The 20,042-nt window shown below is 38.4% G+C and overlaps 1 protein-coding gene across 1 annotated transcript in view; it reads left to right on the top strand.

Moving 5' to 3' along the window:
• Positions 1-19,390, top strand: part of Gap43 (growth associated protein 43) — a 95,376-nt gene extending 75,986 nt beyond the window's left edge. The window contains exon 3 of the mRNA XM_031363891.1: positions 18,704-19,390. Coding sequence (XP_031219751.1) covers positions 18,704-18,789 — 86 coding nt within the window. The 3' untranslated portion in view covers positions 18,790-19,390. The remainder of the gene's footprint in view (positions 1-18,703) is intronic.
• The last annotated feature ends 652 nt before the right edge of the window (positions 19,391-20,042 follow it).

Here is a 20,042-nt window from a genome sequence, read left to right as displayed (position 1 = left end):
TTCCTCCTCCCCCTCCTCCCCCTCTCTCATATACACACAGATACAAATATTCAAAGGAAACACAATTCATTAAACTGAGTTTTCCTTTACAACCTTTTACTTTTACCTCAGCAAGTAGAGAGGATGACTTGGGCAGTGAGGGTTTGGCTTCTCCTTTTACTCTTTAGTAGGGAGTTCATAATGCTACTTAGGCTATAGGGACCAGACAGACAGCTGAATCTGAACCTGTTGAAGCAAACTTATCATTTTCAAATTTAGTACATTTTCATTTTGCTCTAGAGACAAATTATGTCCGAAGTTTGGATGAAAAAGTTTCAAAGCATGAGTTGAAGCACCAGTCATTTTTTTTTAATCATCTATTATCATTGCGTGAGGGTTTTTAGCTACTTGAAAGCAGAAAGACACACTAACATGTGATTACATTAATTCACATGTTACTGTGCTCTTCAGCAACCTCTGCAATTAGCTGGATGTACTGTCACGTATCCATATAAGTCTCATCAGTGAAGTTAGCATATGTATTATTTCCAACTGTATTATGTCCCTGGCTTTAGAACATTCTTCCTCCTAGATTAAGGTGATTGAAAGAGCCTTTCTCAAAATTATCTCAATATTGAATCAGCTTGTGCCAGTCATTAGTTTGGAAACAATTCCACTATCAAGGCTTTTGGTTAGTTTATATTACTTCAGTCCCTACATCATGTATCTCTTTCTAAAATTCCAGCTGATCGGAGACTCATGCTCAGTCTTATACCCCCACAGAACAGGAAATAACATTTCTTCATAGGCACATGATGAGAGGGACTCTACTCCTTTCTGACAGGTTTCCATAATTTATCGCTGATCTGAACTGGCCTCATCGTAATTGCTGCGCTCCAGCACTCTCCACTGCTTATTTAATGCTGTTGGACTATCCCCATAGCCATGTACCTCAGATACTTTGTTCATCTTCCATCCATTGACTACCTGGCTTCACGTCCAAAAAGTAATTGTGTTGCTGATCTCTATTCCTTTCAAATCCAACTTTCCTGTACATCAACTTTATCAGTATAGTTTTAGTTTTTTAACCTCTCCTTCATGGCCTCCATTGGGGATGAGATGTGCTAGGGAAAGAAGAATGAAGATATATGGGTCCATATAGTGAAAGGACACCAAGATATGAGAAGTGCAGTTTGATTGTATTTATAAAAAGAATGGCCAGGTAACGTTCGGTATACTTTAAAATATGGTACTGAAGGTAATATGGGAGTTAAGGTTATAGAAACATATTTGGCCAAAGAATCTGGAATTTGTCTAAGGTGACACAAAGATAAAGTTTTGTGATAAAAGAAATCAATATGCTTACAAGATTGTTTAAAGATTGGAATACGGGGATAGGGCCAGTGAGATGGCACAGAAGAGAAAGGCACTTGCCACTAAACCTGGTGACATAAATTAGACTTCCAGAACTCACATGGGGAAAGAAGAGATGAGATTCCCATACTTACTCTTCCGATCTTCACCTCAGTACCTTGGTATGTATGCTTCTACAGATCCATAGTAAAAAATAAATGTAATTAAAAATAGGTGTGATAGGATACTTTTAATGGCTCACTTTAAGGTCATTAGAAAAGGGAGTTTTTTTAAACAGGCAGCAAAGGCGATCTGCAGAGTTGAATCTTGGGTGATAGTCATGTTAGGGGTCAAGGAAAGGAAGTCTGGCTCTACAGGCCTGAAATAAACCCATAACCAATTCATAATTAAACATACAAGAGAAAAGTAGTGTATGAAGAGCCAAAATGTGCCAGGAGCCTAAGATAGTTTTTAGTAGGTTATAACAATTAGAATTCCACCACTAGGATCATAGTATCTTAGTTTTCCTTAAGTGTGCTATAGGCAGGAACAGATTGGCTATTGTTGAGGTGATTTACAGTGGGGTTGCTTTGAAAAGAGAGGAACTTCACTCAGTTGAGCAAGATTTCTTTTCCAGGTGTCCAGCTCATTTCAAAGGGACAAACATTTCTAGTTGCAGTTAAACACGATATAGACAACGAGTGCTGACTTAGAGGTTCAGTGTGTCCTGTCCAGGCTTGTCAGTAGTTTAGGAAAAACAGAATAGGTCAATGCTTGGCATTGTTACAGGTATACAAGGGTGGCATCCTGGAGCCATACAAGTGTCCTGATTGTGAGAGCAGCAAATTATATGAAGAGGACGTTTGTGGTAAGCCACTTCCTGGAGTACAAAAGGAGAGGGGGTGTTCAGGAAGCCAAATGATGGGCGAGTTTCTTAAGTATTGCTGGTTTCTCTATCACAGATCTCAGATAAAGGTCAATATTCCAAAGTAACTACAAACAGTCAAAGAACAATAGTAGCATGACAATGAGGATAACTGAGGGTTAGGGTTTAAAAAGCAATTGTTCTGTTTTGTTTTGGTGAGCTCAAGGAGGGCACAGGTAGAAAAATAAGGAAGGAGGGGGGAAGAAAAGATGTAGAACTATTTCCACACATGAAGTTTGTTTCTTGGAAGTGAAATGAATAAATAGGTTGAGACATACCACCAGAAAAGAGTTTACCCTGGAGCTTTACAAAAGGCATTGGAGAGAAGAGAGATTACTAATCTGCTTGTTGTATGTTCTTCCAGCAGACAGGCTACATAAAGATTATGTTGGTAGTTTTGTGTGGCATATCAGGGATGATTTACACTCAGAGTTATGGAAGTAGAGACTGTCTGCCTCTGGAGGGGTCATCGTGGATACCTGCACCAGACTGGGGTTGTGCCAGGGTCTTCAAGGCCCCTTTTAACACTGAAGAGTTCTTGCTACATATCCTAACCAATTTCAGATAATCTCAAAAGATGTATTTGAAAATGGATAATAGGAGGTTATTTCTATATACAATATGTCCTGGAGAATGGCTTTACTGGAGTGTAAACATTGGATAGAGGGGGGGTGGCTTTCTTCCTCATTTGTTTTGTTGTTTGTTGGTTTTGATTTGATTTGGTTTGGTTGGTTTGGTTTGGTTTTCTTCCTTGTTTTGGCAGGGTTTCATTCTGTAGCCCAAGCTGATCACCAACTCCCAGAAGTCCTCCTCATTAGTCTTCCTAGTTCTGGAATTACAGGTATGAGCCACCATGCTCAGCTTGAGGGATAAATTTTCAAATTGCACTTTAAATAATGGACCTAATGATTCTGTCCTAGATAACATTCAGACTCCAGGAATCTTTATTCTTTTGCTGATTATTCTCCTAATGTCACCAAATAGCCAAAGCCGTAACATTCTGTCACTACATATAAGAGATTGGAGATTGTGACTAAAAAGAAAAAATCGCTACAAATACTAATATTACTTTTCCAATACAGTTCTGATTGTGTTCCAGTGAATACCATTGATTCCTAAAGCAATTCTTTTACTCAAAAGCAGCACCATAATTTGACAAGCCCCAGGAAACCAAAGCACACAATGAGTACAGAATGAATTGTCCCAGTAAGAGGTGGGGATTGCATCTATTTACCCATGTGTAAGCTTATAATACAAATGCCTTTTATGGGTTTTGCTTGTTACAATAATGTTTTTTAAATTAACTTCAAAATTGGGTTAAACCTTCACAGTTGGTTTTGTAATGTTCTTCTACCACTGGAATCTGGAGGGGGTGGTTGATAAAGGAATGGTATTCATTTTTATTTCCTCTTTTGCAGGACATAAAAATGATCTCTTATGGATCCGTAGCTATGACAGCATTTGTAATAATTTAAACCACTTCTGGACTCTGACCATTCTGTAACTCATTATTTAATTTATAAAATGTAACATAAGCTGTAGTTAGTATTCGGCCTAATGAACTCATTCAGAGGTCCCGATTTTTTTTCCTTTCCTTCTCTGTGTAGGATTTCCACTTTGCCTCCTACGAACTGAGCCCAGCACTGGAATTTTATAAAGCAGTAATTCTCAATACTGGCTCTGTGAGCCTCCAGAGAGTGGAAGATTACTTCTGATAGATCTTAAAGCAAGATTATATTGAATTGTCTTGTAGGTCACAAAGGGAAATAGGTAGAGAAAGATGGAAGAAATAAGATATGCAGTACATTTAGGACTACAGGGGAGTGGTATAAAATAAAATCAACATTAGAGTCCACTCATCCCCAGGATGGGGGTCTCCCGGAATGATCCCTGCTTTCCACTCTATACTGGGACTTTAGGCAAAGCACAGAACCTCCATCTTCCATTGTTCTCTCAGGGAAGGAGGAGCTGAGATTTCATCATCCAAGAGGCTCCCCCAGCTTTCACTAATTACACGAACAATTTACTGTAATTTTATGACTCATCACAAGCCAAGGCTGTGATCACTATATACAGACTTGGGATTTTTTGTCCTGAATTATGTAGTTCAGCCATTTGCATTGATAAAATTAGCAAGACAACTGCCAAGTCGCTAGTTTGCTGGGTGCTGTGTAGACACAGCCATAAGGGAAAATTACACAACAAGGATAAATAATTGTCTGCCAAAGCTCGAGTTCTACCCAAACACATCACAGCGAGTCAGGGCCAGGGCCTGGCTGAGTGTGCTCCACGGGTGCACATCTCACCTACACAACGAATGTTCACGAGCAGGACAGGCTTTCAGGCATCTGGATCATGATTGGTGTCGCTCTCCTAAAACTGGAGACATGCCCAGTTTTAATTTCTGAATCTCAGCCCTGGAATCAGAGAAACAAATCATATTATCTGATATCAGATTATAGAATCTAGCAAACCCTGAGGTGTTTTTGTTTGTTTGTTTGTTTTTCTTTTTAAAATGAATGTCGCAACTATCAACTTTGTAGTAGGTGATGTTAACTTATTGTATGTGAAAACATTATTGAGGATCAGGTTAGGCTCTTTTAAATAAAAATCAATATCACCTAGAAGATAGCCCAATAATTTTCTCAAGGTCTGATGTGACACTAGTCACAGGAGGAGGCTTTGAGAACAGTTCCAGCTCAAGGGCTTCTAGGTCCTCCCTACCTTTGAAATGCTCAGTGTCTTGAGGAATAGGGACTAATCTTCCACTTCTGGGAGTCGAGCAAAGCCAACATTCTGTGATGTTTCAGGAGTCCCCTGAGTGCTAACTGTTCAAAAGGGGGTTTCTCTTGGGCCGGGCAATGGTGGCACATGCCTTTAATCCCAGCACTTGGGAGGCAGAGGCAGGTGGATTTCTGAGATCGAGGCTAGCCTGGTCTCCAGAGGGAGTTCCCCAGTACAGCCAGGGCTACACAGAGAAACCCTGTCTCAAAAAAAAAAAAAAAAAAAAAAAAAAAAAAAAAAGAGGGGGGGTTCTCTGGAGGAGGAGTGGATGTGGAGAGGGGAAGTGTAGGGAGAGAACAAGCAGACAGGAGGGAGGGGAAACTGAGGTTTGGATGTAAAACTGAATGAATGAATGAATAAACAAACACAGACAAATAGTAAGTAAAGTAGAGAGGGACTGAGAAAGACAGCTGATTAAAAAAGGGAGGTTATGCCTGCTATGGGGGTTTTTATTAAACAGTCTTTGGCTTTTAGAAGGAGCATTGTGAGCTCAGATGGGAAATTTCATTTAAATTATTCATGTAGGTTTATATTCAGACCTATAGATATTTTTAGGTAGATAGTTAATAGTATAATTCCTTAGGACATTTTTTAGACATCCTTACTATTATTATCTCAAAAGATAAAGAAAACTACAAAAGAGAGAAAGAGGGAGAAGGAGACAGAGAGAGAGAGAAAGAGAGAGAGAGAGAGAGAGAGAGAGAGAGAGAGAGAGAGAGAGAGAGAGAGAGAGAGAGACAAACCTCTAGGTAAGGTCTGGGGTGCCTCACTTCAATGAGTCGCCATACAAATCTTATATGTAGTTCACTAAAAGAAAAAATTTTGATAAAAGGAAGCCAAGGGAGTATATGAATAAAAATGGCCAATATACTTGCTTCTCCTGTTAAATTTCTCCTAAGCTTATTAAGTATTAAACCCTAATAAATAATATCAAATACATAACATCAGGCTGGCTTGTTTTGGAGTTTCCATTTTCTGGTTGTTGAAAGAAGGTAGGCTTTACTGTGCCTCACAGTTTGAGGATGCGAACTACCATGATGGGCAGTGCATGATCTCTCTGTCTCTCTGTCTCTGTCTCTGTCTCTGTCTCTGTCTCTGTCTCTGTCTCTCTCTCTCTCTCTCTCTCTCTCTCTGTGTGTGTGTGTGTGTGCATGTTTAATTGTAACTTTCTCCAAAATGTGTCAGGGAGAATTGTAGAAAATTTTTTCCAGGTTAAGGAGGAGAAAGTAAAGGGCCAATTTCTGTGAAGAATTTCTGTCAAGTTTGACAAAATTTCTAGAAGTGTGACTTTTTTGGGGGCCCGAGACATCATTTAAAAAGATGGCCAGTTACCTCCTAACCTGACTGTGCTCAGACTCTGGTGGGATTTCTTCTGTGGGAAGGTAAAGAGATTATGGAGTGAATGCACATGAGTGCAGTGATTTTGCACATGAGTGAAAAGCATGTCCGCCTCAGAGAAGTCCTCTGTGGGATCCTGTCCTCAGCTCAGGGCCCTCCCCACATAACCATAAGACATCCTGGAAATCAAAAGTATTTTTCATAACAGAACTGTGAAATCTCATTCTGTATGATTCTCTTAAAACCTTAATATTGAATTATTAAAGTATAGAATTCTATAAACATGACTGAATGAAGGAAAATTTTTTTTCTTAAATTTGTCTATGATAACCTGAAAATTCTAAAAAAAAAACAAAAAAACAAAAACAAAAACAAAAAAAACAAAACAAAAAAAAACTCCAGAAAAATCACCATTCCCATTATCCACTGGGTGCAAGATTCACTACCCACCTCGGAGTAAGTGGCAGTTTAGATCCTGCTCATTCAATATGAGTTCATGCTTCCTATACACAAAGCCAAGTAAGCCCCAGATGGGCCATCACAATTGAAATTAACCAGTATAAAGTTTCAGTAGGAAGCAGATTTCCTTTGTATCAGCAGAAATGTTGTACACTCCCTCTCATGAGCTTTTACTCTTGTCCTGCAAACCTATGACTTTCTGTTTTGCTGCCCTGCCAATTTGGCCAGTGGTTCATCTTTGCCTTTAAATCATTTCTTAACTTCAGCCCCAGCTTCAAAGTTTTTTGTTTTTCAAAGAACTCTTTCTCTCTCTCCATATATATATGCATATGTATATGTACATATATATATGTATGTGTATATATATGGTATAAGATGCAATGATATAAGATATATAAGATATAAAATACATGATATTTCATATCACATATTTCCAGATATGTTATATATATCATATATATTATATATAATATATATAAAAGATATATATGATATATCTTATATATAACATCAATGATGAAGATAGATAGGTAGATACATACATACATACATACATACATACATACATAGGTGGGTAGATAGATAGTTGTTCTCTAAGCAAGAGCATTGTAGAGTGCAGACCTTTCATTCCCTTTGCTAGAATACTTGAAAGTTCCTCTAAGGTTGGATAAGTTCTTACCAGCAAGGAAGAGGAAGAAACCAACTCATTTATTATACATCCATGTGAGCCAAGAAGCGACACACTTGTTAGTTCTTTGTTTCTTCATTTCATGTTCAGTTTTCTTCATTTCTGTTAATTTATTATTCCTACTTTATTAAAATATAATATATATGTGTGTATATATATATCATTGTTTCTGTGTCAAGCTCCTAAATACAATATTTGGCATATAACAAACATGGGAGAACATTCTCTTCCAAAACAAGCAGATGATTTAAACATGAAGTATGTTGTGAAGGACTAAATCAACACATTTAGTTCTTATAGCAACCTCATGAGAGAGGTGCCAACATTATTGCTAATTATAGTTAAGGAAAATGAAACTATAATAGGAAGTAAGTTGTCCAAAGCCATAGTAAAATGTCACAGAGAGGAATTTAACTCCGCCTAGTTTTAGGAGTAGCCAATAACCACTACTCTAGGCCAATTAAGAATACTTGCTAGGCAGTGGGGATACATGTCTTTAATCCCAGCACTTGGTAGGCAGAGGCAGGCAGATTTCTGAGTTTGAGGCTATCCTGGTCTACAGAGTGAGTTCCAGGACAGCCAGGGCTACACAGAGAAACCCTGTCTCAGAAAAAAAGAAAGAAAGAAAGAAAGAAAGAAAGAAAGAAAGAAAGAAAGAAAGAAAAAGAAGAGAAAGAAAAAAAAGAATACTTATGCTTAAAATATCTCATTTAAAAAAATTTCTTGTATATCCCGATAACTGTTAGTGAAATTAATAAGTTTAAAATTACAAAGGAAATGTTTTCCATGGCTATTAACTTTGGTTTATTGAGATTCACTTTGTAACCCCCATTTAAAAGGTGGAATTTCATTATAGGTACAAATTTATCCTGCCTAAGGTTATTAAAGTTTTATTTATATTTGAAAAGGATTCATGGATTTTACTCTGTTTTTTAAATAACTTTTAGTATTTTGCGAGCATAGATATTAATGCACAATTCTACTACCTGGATACAATACAAACACATGCTATTTTTTAAAGCATGTTTTAAACATTGCGATTCATCAGCTTATCAAATTTAAAAGCCCCAACTTTGTGGAGTATAAATTCATGTATATATATCCCTAAAAATTGACATTAGTTTATGATCAACTGAAGACTAGAAAAGACTCCACAAATCAGCAAATAATACAAGGACTACAATTTCCTTCTGAAAAGGAAGAGTGATTAATTCTCCCTAAAGTAGTTTATCAGCTGAAGTTGGTCTTGAGAGTTGGTGAGCACACATTAAAATGACTTATCCGTGAGTATTTTCTGCACACATTGAATAAATTACAACTCACAAGTAGCATCCATTACAATGTACAGGAGACCTCTGACAGGCACAGGTAAGTATGCACAGATGTAGAGTACATCTGAATGCCAAATAAGAAGAAAGGTAACACTGAGAAAGATTCCCCACCCCCACCCTGCTTCATTCTTTTTTGCTGTGGTAAGCTATTTACAAAATCAAAACTAGATACATGTTTTACTAATTCTCAAAAGAATATTGAAGTGTGTGTGTAAAATGTGTATGTGTGTGTGCATGCATGGAGACAAAACTTAGGTTTTTAGAGTCTCTGATGAAGCCTGGATGTTTTCATCTGTCTTGTCAGATGGGAGCTTTAACTATAGATAAGTATAGATAAGTTCTTAGGGGAACACATGAAGTAAGCAAAAGTCCTGAAGCAGAACTTTATCTGATTACCACTGAACGACACACAGTATCATAGTTATCTTTCTGTCACTGATATCACAATTCACAAAATTTCTGTGCTCCTGGTGTCATAAATGCTTATCTGTATGCTGACTTCACATCCTTTCTCTTCTCTCGTATTTCACAGAACTAGTGTCTTAGAACTAGATCCAGCCACCAGATCACTATGGTATATTGCTAACTATAGAGAACTAATGCCTCTACAGAATTATATATGACTAGCCATTCAGTTTGTAGCTTATCTGGAAGGATGGATGCAGAAATAAGTCCCCCTTGTAGTTATGCTACTGTGAAAATGCTACTAAGTTTGGGGGTTGAATTTCTACTCTTAGAAGTTGACTTTTTCATTTTAATCATGATAAGAAATGAAGTAGACTGATTAGGAATGTAGCTCAGGTGGAGAGCTTGCCAGGCCCTGGGTTTGGGCTCCCAGCACCATACATACATACATACATACATACATACATGCATACACACACACATAAACACACACATACAGATATACACACATACAAAAAGAAACACAATTTAATAATTTAATTTTATGTATTTATTGCCTCCTATGCCAGAAATGACTGATATCTATCTATTAGACAAGCTATGTAAGTTGTAATTATTGCTCTTTCTTTTTGCCAGTACTTGGAGGAGGCAGGACATTAGCTTTTGATGATTGTGTAGGCTGAATGTATATATAAAGTTTAAGAGGTTTCCAGAGGGTTAGCAAGGTGACCAGGTGGCAAGATGGTTAAGAGCACTGGGTGTTCTTCCAAAAGTTCTGTATTTAATTCCCAGCAACAACATGGCATCTCACAACCATCTATAATGTGATCTGATGCCTTCTTCTGGCATGCAGATGTACATGCAGGTAGAACAGGCATAAACATAAAATAAATAAGTAGATTTTTTTTTTAAAAAAAAAAAAGCTTTCTGGAGCAATTTGACCCACTTTGACTTTTGTCTTTACTCTTCAGATCACTTTTCCCTTCAAATAAAAACTGCCAGCTTTCCTTTTACTGGTTGAAAGCCTGTGTTCCCTTTCTAGAGCAGTGTATTCCCTTGGTTAATCATGTTCCTTTTCTGGGTGTCTGCTTTTCTGTATAATGCTGTTCACAGTACACATATCCTTTCAGCCAGAGATGTGGAAGTGCTGTGGAGGGTCTCATTTTAGCTAGAAAAGTAGAGGGAAAAAAATAGATGTTTTTCTTCCCTTGGAAATTTTTTTTTTGTCTTAGAAAGAGAATGTTAATTTACAAAACCCACAAGTTAGAGTAAAGCCAAAGAAATTAAACTCCGTGCTGGTTAAATACTCAGCAGACTACACATGGACCCCTGTCTAGTTTGTGAAGTATTTTACAATACATATCAGAACTTCCACATAGCCGACAATGAGATGGGGCAGACACAATTGCCCATATTATCATCTCTAGATTAGGAAACTGAAGCAAAGAAAGGAAATCGAATTTGTCTGAGCTTGAATGACTAGTTGGTGGAAGAGTCAGGGTAAATGGTAGAGCTGCTTGGTCCTGAAACTCACAGGGCAGGCGAGAGCATGGTAATACTAGGTTTGGGGTATCACTGAGACCCCGTGGCAGCTGCCTTTGACATTTCTTCTTAATTAAATTCTTCTTTGTTACTCTTTGAGAAATGTAAGTGCATAACAGATTGTTTTCTCTTTCAAAGGCTCAGAAAACAAGGGACAAGGGTGGAAGTGTAATTTAGTTCATTATCCTGACATCAAAATTATGTGTAGGCTCTTGGCATTTTAATATAATTTAAAATATGAAAAAAAAGTGAACGACAAAGGAAAATATGGATCCCAGGGACAACCCAAAGCCAGCCTAGGCTCCAATTTGACATCTGGTGTACAGCTCAAGGAAATGATGGTCCGAGTCGCAAAAGGGCCATATGCAAGTGCATTGCTAAGCATTCCTCGTTGCTTCCCTTTGAGCTTTTGAGGTAACGATGCTTAATATTCAAGAAAGACGAAACTAAAAAGGAAAAAGGAAGTGCACCCAGCCCAGTGGTGATTGGTAGAGTAATTGTGGGCATGGCCCCAGGATGATAGCAGCTTCTATTTAATCAATGTTGACAAGGCTGGGGAGAGCTGGGCAAGTCCCAAGAGGTAATGTTTTACTCGGAAATCCACTCAACCTAATTTCAGTAATGTAGGGCTGTGGAGGGACCTGGAGGAGAGCCAAGAAACAGGGCCATTAGAACTCCATGTGGGCGACGGCAGCTGGGAACACCGCCATCCCTCTAACAGCATCGCAACCGGGCTGCCTGGCTGGGCACGCAAGCAGCCGCTGCTGCATATGCTCCTGGTGTTTGCTCATCAACAGAAGGAAGGCACAGACATTCTCTTCTCACTCACCCTTTCAAGGAAACGAATGAAGCCCATCCAAAGCAAGAATCTTCTTTAGCAAGGCTAGGAGAGTCAGGTTGACATACACTTTGAATGACCCGGGTGAAATTGTTCACTCAAATCTCTTTCTTAGTTTTGTTATTTATGACTACCATTACACCGTACAAATGGATATAGGGATATTTAACGTATTTATTGTTCTTTTAATGTGACTTTGAGAATTTTAAAGACTGGGAGTCATAGAGTTAGGGGTGTAGTTAATTGGCAGAGTACTTTCCTAGCATGCTTAGCATGCAAGAAGCTCTAGGTTTAATAACAAATGAGCACTGGGAAAAGAGTGGTATCATGGGTCACAAGTGTGGGAAACTAGGAAGAAGTTCCTTTTTTAATGTATAGAATTCTTTAAGAACATTCAATTTTGCAAATTTAAGAGAACTTGACTCAAGAGAAATGATGCTGAACTCTTACTAAGTCTCTCTCTCTCTCTCTCTCTCTCTCTCTCTCTCTCTCTCTCTCCCTCTCTCCCCAGTGAGCAACACATCATTCTAGGAACTGCTAGCATACACAGTCCCAGAAAATAGACATTCTCAATTTGGGTTTCATTGTAATCACTGCTAATCTACTCCTAAATCATAGACCAGGACATAGCTCAGCCCTTTCATTAGATGCATGGATGAATGGATGACCACATTTTCCTTCTTTTGAGTGTCTCTCAGCTTTGAAGTATGAATAATATATGACTTTATTGTCTGTGATATTGACTTTCTCTTTTAAGGTAACACATAAATAAATGATAAAATTAAGAGGCTTCCTGCAAGCATGATGATCTCTAAGAGGTCTTTGGGTTGAAAAGAGCAAGGTCTTGCAAAGGCTAAAATGCTGGAGAGACAAGTTACAGGTATTTGTTAAATACTAAAAGGTTATCTGTCTAGGTTATCCCAATATTCCTTTTATAACTAGGTGGCACTCACATTACTTAGACTATGGCATAAAGAGAAAGCCGAATTAAATGTTTTCTACTTCCTAGCTTAAGCATCTCCTGTGGATATAATTGTTTTCTCTTAAAAATATGACCATGTTTTATTTGAAAGTTCTCTCAATCTCATACTTAAAAACACATGAATACGTTTTTCTTTTTCTTAATGCAAGCCACTGAAACACATCATCAGTCCTCATGAAAGGATCAGATTTGGGGAGCTAATTTTGATATGATCACAACCAATTTGGAAAGACATCATCCAGTCATATAATACATCCCTCTAACACACACACACACAACACACACACATACATACATACACACACACATTGTCAAAATATTTCAGCTAGGTTGATACAAAAAAAAAAAACTGCGAGTTGGGTGCTTTTAAGTAACAGAAATTTTCTTCTCACTTTTTTGGCATATGGTAAATCCAAAGTCAGGCTTACAATCAGCCCACTTTGCCAAGTGAAGGCCTGATGCCTTAAAGATCTGTCCTTCTCTATATGTCTACACACAGTAGAAGGCAATAGTGAGTGGTCAGTAGTCCATTTTTAAAGAACCCTTTGCCAAATCATGAATGCTCCATCGTCATGGTCTAATCACTGTTCAAGGCTCTACCTCTTAATCCTCTTAATTTCCACATACAAATTTGGAGCAATTCAAATATCCAGATCATTGGTGCTACGGGTTCTTTCCCCTATAATATCTTAACCAAAATATCAATAATATTAACCAATAATATTAATACTATATGTGCTTAATACTATTTGTGCTTAATATGATTAAAAGTAGCATCCAGAGACAAATGGCTGAGGGAAATTGTGCTCTACTCTTTAACTAACCTGGCTTTTTCTTTATGTCAGTATCCCATGTTAGACTCATTTGTCAGCTCTGAGCCCTGTTAGCTCTGCTCACTTGTTGGATGTCTCCTGGCACTGATTATGTGACTTCAGTCCTTTAACTTCTTCAGGCTCTTAAGTAACAACTGTCACAGAGGGAGGGTGATGCTCTACAAGAGGAATGTAGTTATTTATGCTAAGTGGATGGTGGTGACTGGAGTGACCAGCTGGCCTCAGCCATTCATGTTATTCACACTTACCACCATGATCAAAGTGTTTTTTTTTTCTCAAAATAACAAAGATTATATATTAATTCATCTCTAGTATTTGCAAATTACATAATTAGCACCAGAATGTGCCAAGGCCAACTTTCATATTACCAAACACTAATTGGAGCTCTCCCCACTTTTTGGGATGTTTGCAAGTCCATCGTCTAGATTTTATTGGCACGGAGACTGAATATCTATTGATCGTGTCACAGTTCCCATTGTGTCCATCCATCCTGGTTCAGGTAAGGTGAAAGCAGAGGGCGTGATATCAAGAAGAAGGCTTGAATGGGCTCTATGACAGGCTGGAGTAGGTTTCCAATTACAATCCATGCATACAATGTATATAAACTATTTCACCTTTTGCCTCAGATGCCCCAAATGTAACATAAGGTGATTAAAGAAGCTGTTATGATAGACATGTCACAGCACAAGTCTACTTAAAGCTGTTAAGAGTATCAACAGCAGCTTCAAGTGTTAGTTTAAGCAACATTCCGTAACAAAGGGCCAGTACTGTCAACTTAGAGCTACTTCCAGAAGAAAACATAAAACTGCAACTACAACTACAACTACAACTGAATGGCCAATGTGATTTGTTGTTTGTAAGACTTGTTTATGGCTGGCATCAATGAGAGGGAAGCACATTAATAACACAGAGAAGTTCTTTTCCTGCATGTATGTTCAAATGGAGCTACTGTAAATTACAGAGATTCTAACAAATTCTTTTCTGTCTGATGTTTAAATTCTTCACAGGCGGCATTTAGTGTCTGTAAGAGTGGATCCTGTTAGAGTAGGTATAACCCGTGTTTGACTATGGTTCTTTTTATTGATGTGTAGGGCTCTCTTTAGCATTTTTTTTTTTTTTTTTTTTTTTTTTTTTTGGTTTTTCAAGACAGGGTTTCTCTTTGTAGCCCTGGCTGTCCTGGAACTCTGTAGACCAGGCTGGCCTTGAACTCAGAAATCCACCTGCCTCTGCCTCCCAAGTGCTGGGATTAAAGGTGAACGCCACCACTGCCCCGCTCTCCTTAGCAATATGATGGGTTCTTCTTAGCAGAGCTCCTGTTGAGTCCATCCATTCTGATTGGGGTAAGGTGAGAGTCTGCGGCTTTCCAGTGTTTCTTCACTCTTCTCTGCATAATTTCTTGCGAGCCTATAAAAACTTCACCAACCCCCCTGATTTGAGACATTTTGCTTTTGTGAAGTAGGCAGCTCTCTATCTCAAACAAACAAACAAAACAAAACAAAATTCTGACCTTTCTGCTCAATATTCAGACAGGAAAATCACTCATATTTCAAGCAAAGTAAGAAGTACACAGAATTAACTTTATGTGTTCCTCTGAACTAAGCTTCAGCTAAATGAGATTCATATGAATCCCACCAATTGTCATTTTCTGGTGTTTACATTCTGGAGCCTTAAAAAAAAGAAATCTTAGTTTTTTAAGGCACCAAAAGCTTCTAGACTCTGGCTACTGGTTTTCTAGGGTTCATGTGGCAAATTAGGTATGTTCCTGACTTCTGCCGCTCAAGTTGGTTCCACTGATAGAAAACAAGTAGAAGAGCTGTGCTTTAGTCCTGGCTTGGCTGCCAGCAAACCATATGAGTTAGGGAAGAATTCTTTCTACACTTCAGTTTCCTCATTTATAAAATGAAGGTATGTATTCTTGTTTCACCCAACCTCTCCCTGTTTCACATCTGTGCTGAACATCAGGGATTCAAAAGGAAGCCAATGTAGGGACAAAAATAGTTATTTTTATTTAGTCAAGGAGTTTATATCTAAGTTTTATGTTAAAGGTCTCCATCACTGATTACATATCTGTAGCTATAAATCTTTCTGTTAAATAAGTGTAATGAAAGATTTCAACTATAATGGGATATTTAGTATTGTTTTCACTATCTCCTCAGTACATCAGAGAAGATGTGTTTGCCATACTGCAGATGTGTACTGCAATTACAAGTTAATTAAGTCAATAAACGCATATATAGTTTGAAGTATCAAGGAAAAAATTGTAGGTTGAAAATCTCTCTTAATAAAGAACTGTCAGCAATGACTAGCTTTATATTCATCTCTGTCCTAGACCTAAGCAAAGGATGACAGGAGAAACTGTTACAATTGAAGAGGATTTAGCCTGATTCTACCCCAAGAAACACCAGAAGTATAGCTGCTGTTTTTCAAAGTCATTGGAATCTTTGTCTTCTGTCTATTTTCTTAGAATTTCCTCTTTTGCCATTGTACAAGAGTACCAAATCTTTCTTATTTTACCCAGCACACAACCCCCTTTCTTTTGAGTTTCATATCTCTCTTGAATCACACGTTATGAGAGTTCCAAAGGTTTTATTTCAATATTATAGATTTGAAGTCTTCCCCTGTTTCTACATCTGACCCATCCATATGCTACTGGGCCATTTGAATCTTGCTTCTATAATTTTAAAGGGACCTAAAATTGCTTCTTGGAGACAACAAAGATATCAAACCACTTTCAGAATACTTTTAATATTCAAAGGTTTGAGCTGGGCTGGGCACCACGTGAACCCTCTAATAGAATCCCAGATTGCTATACGAGAACCTCAATGACTTAAGTTAGGAAACCTTCTTCCAGAAAAGAGTACATCAGAACTCCATAGTCCTCAGGAAATACTGACAATGGAATGTCATGCTGACAAGATTGAGGTCACTCTATCCAAAAACTTGGAATGAGACCATGCTCTTCGAAAGTGAAGAGTTGTCAGTTGGAAAGCTGTATGTACCCTTAAAGGATCTTTCTGAGGAACCACTGTGTTGAGCAGGTAACTCACACTGAGTGTTAAGCCCTGCAAAACCTTTGAGACTTTAAAACTTTCAGCAGGAGCGAGTCATTATAAGGTAACATTATTCCTCAGAGCACCTTCCGTCATTGACCTGATGAGGCTTGATTATAGAAACCATGTATATTTTTGGAAATATATTTTTCAATATATTCACAAAGAAGGAATCCCCAAGGCCATGTTTGATGGTGGTGATCTTACTTAAATGTAAGTATTCAGCTTTAAGTGAACCCCAGTCTATGTGTGAGCAACTTGAAAGACACATACATTTTTATAATTTGCAAATTATAAAATGCTAAATGAGGTCCATTTCTCTAATCTCTGCACCTCCTTCCAATATCAATTGATTTTATTTAGTATTGCTGATCCAATCTCCCTGAAGCACGTCTTTATTTTGCTTTGGTAAGACTAACCTGACTCTAGTTTATCTGTCTGAGAAAAACTGGAAGAGAGCAGGTTTTAAGAGGATGAAAAACATTAATAAAAGCTACACTTTAAAGGGCATTGGTATCTTGAACACCAGAAAGCATGTAGAAATGCAAACCTGAGCAGGGCTGATGCTCTCAGCCTTAACTTGGCTTATAACATTGACTCATCACTGGTGAGCTAGGACTTTGAAGAGTTCTCACAACTGCCTATTTGATAAGTGATTCCCTGAGCCTAAAGCAGTATGCTTTAGTGGAAAATCTGCTTTCATTCTGGGAGCCTGGCTTCCATTCATGCTAGGCAGTAGGTGCCTAAGTGACCAGCCCCCAATGCATATTGGATTTGTAGGCTTGAGTGGGCATCCCTAATAGAAGCCACCTTACATGTGTTCTCATAGTTCATGGCTGGAAGGACTAAGCATGTTATAACGCCATAGGAACAAGACTCACTGGCTCCTTTTGTCTGATCTCCCATTTTTAGCCCCATGAAATTTCCCCTCCCCCTACCCTCTGCTTATTTTTGCTTTGGTTCATTCCACTATCATAAATTATAACCATGGCTAGAGATGTTTGCTGAATCTACAATTTCTATCTGAAAAAAAAAAATCACTGAACTTAGGTGTTGGTTTGGGGCATATAAGATATCTGATTAGTTGATACAAAGTAATTTTAGGGAAAATGGATTTTGTTTAGACAGACTGGTATATTAGTAGAATGTCTTGTGTCATATAATCTGTTGGCTGAATTCTCTAGGGGAAGTTTTAGAATTGGGGGAATCAACCTTCCTAAAGATATAAATCCACCTTTTTAAAGCAAAGCAAGACCAATGTCACAGACCTGTTTTCCTTTGGAATGTACTGTACTCAACTGCAAGAGACTGTGAACCCCCTCAGGGTTTTAAAGTGGTTGGTTATTTATCTCCTGTTATGTAAAGGATGATGGAGAGGTGTCCAAGTGTGACACGCCCCATGCAATGATGGATTTTCTTTCTGTTCCACCATATTTAGTCTACAGATTGTGTCTTCATGGTCATAAGAGAGGTGCCACATCCTCAAGTGTTATTTGGTGCTCACTATGTTGGGGAAAGGAGAGCACAAAGGACAAGACCCAGCTCTAACCTCCCAAGGGAGATCTCATTGCTCCTAATAAAAAATGCAGTTATAAGTGGCCTCCCTTAGCTCCAACGGAGGTCAAAATCCACATATTTTCATTTCCAAATTTCACATTACTAAAAATAAATGGTAAGATGAATTGGAATGGATGCTCAATGAACCATATGAATTATTTGCTATAATGATTTTCACACTAACCAACAGAAAAACAATGTTATTGCAGAGCCTCAATTGTGAGAATGGAAGATTGATAACCACAGTGATGGGCTGGAAATATGGTCAAGATGGCCAGCCTGTGCTCTATCCCAGGCACCCACATTGGTGGGAATAGAGAACTGATTCCTCCCTGCAAACTGTCCTCTGACCTAAAACACACACACACACACACACACACACACACGCACGAGCACACTAAAAAATGTAATATCTACTGAGTGACTAGTCGTCCTTCACTTCCTTGGGTGTTGCTGAGCAGCATCCTACAATAGAGGCTTTTGGTCTGAAAAATTGTATTATTGAATATTAATCACATTACATCATTGCCATCCCTTATGCAGTGCTTTGGAAAGAAGCAATGCCTTGTATCATTGAACAGATTCCAGAGACAAAATACTAACCTTCCTCTCCCTCCCCCATCTTGTTTTCTTCCTTAGATGCTGTAGACGAAGCCAAACCTAAGGAAAGTGCCCGACAGGATGAGGGTAAAGAAGACCCCGAGGCTGACCAAGAACATGCCTGAACTTTAAGAAATGGCTTTCCACGTTGCCCCCACCTGAACCCTGTCTCTCCTGCCCTTCTCAGCTCCACTCTGAAGTTCCCTCTCCTGTCCTGCTCAAGTGTGTGAGCCTGTCCTCTCCTACCTATGAGCCCTCTCTCTCTGTGTGGCAAACATTTAAAAAAAAAAAAAGCAGGAAAGATCCCAAGTCCAACAGTGTGGCTTAAACATTTGTTTCTTGGTGTTGTTATGGCGAGTTTTTGGTAATGATGATGCAGTCATCTTGGGAAATTCTTGCACTGTACCCCGGTTTTTTGATCTGGTGCGTGTGGCCCTGTGGGAGTCCACTTTCCTCTCTATTTCTCTCTGTTCCAAGTGTGTGTGTGCAATGTTCCGTTCTGAGGAGTCCAAAATATTAAGTGAATTCAAAAACCATTTCTGTTTCCTCATTTTCAATGTGATGGAATGAACAAAAAAGGTTAAAAAGTTAAAAAAAAAAAAACAAAAACAAAAACCCGGTTTGTTTTAAAAATAAATAAATAAAGCAAATGTGCCAATTAGCGTAACTTAAGGCTGTGAGGCTCCTTTTTCAATCTGAATATTAATAAATCATGAGAGTAATCAAGTTGGATGTCTCTGTGTTTCTTTCACATATCTCTTCGGCCGCTTTGTTCCAACACAGCGGGTTCTTCATCTTTTCGCCTGAGCTCTTTTGCTGCTGCCAACAGCTCTGGGGATGGAAGGATGGAAGGCCCTGGCCAGAACCAATGGCTACAATTCCGATGGGAAAGCAAGTACCACAATAGCTTGCTGGGGATGCTGTGACAGAGAACCACAGTCAGCGTGACTTAAGCAACAGACATTTATCATATCACAGTAGTGAAAACGGGAGGTCTGAAATCAGGATATTGGCCTTGCTGATTTTTTCTGAGGCTAGTAAAAATAGGGTGTGCTTCAGGCTTCTTGCTATGGCTGATTCTAGATAGCTACCTTTCTCCTACACCTTTTCATATCTTCCCTCTACGCACCTCTTTGTGTCCAAGTTTTTCTCTTTATAGGATGCTGCCAATATTGGATTGTCTATCTTAATAACCTCGTTCTGACTTGATTGTGAAGATTCTATTGTCAAATCACACCCTTTTCTGAGGTTGTAGAGGTTAGAGCTTCAACATATGAATTTGTGGGAGGGGCACACAATATTCAAGTCTAAAACCAAATATTTTCATGATTCAGAAAAAATTGGGTTTTTGAATGAAAAGGGTTTCACTAGGTTAAAT

Source organism: Mastomys coucha, unplaced genomic scaffold (genome assembly GCF_008632895.1).
Source record: "Mastomys coucha isolate ucsf_1 unplaced genomic scaffold, UCSF_Mcou_1 pScaffold12, whole genome shotgun sequence".
Classification (NCBI taxonomy): Eukaryota; Metazoa; Chordata; class Mammalia; order Rodentia; family Muridae; genus Mastomys; species Mastomys coucha.
Note: the sequence above shows the minus strand (reverse complement) of the source record. Positions and strands in the feature narration are given on the sequence as shown.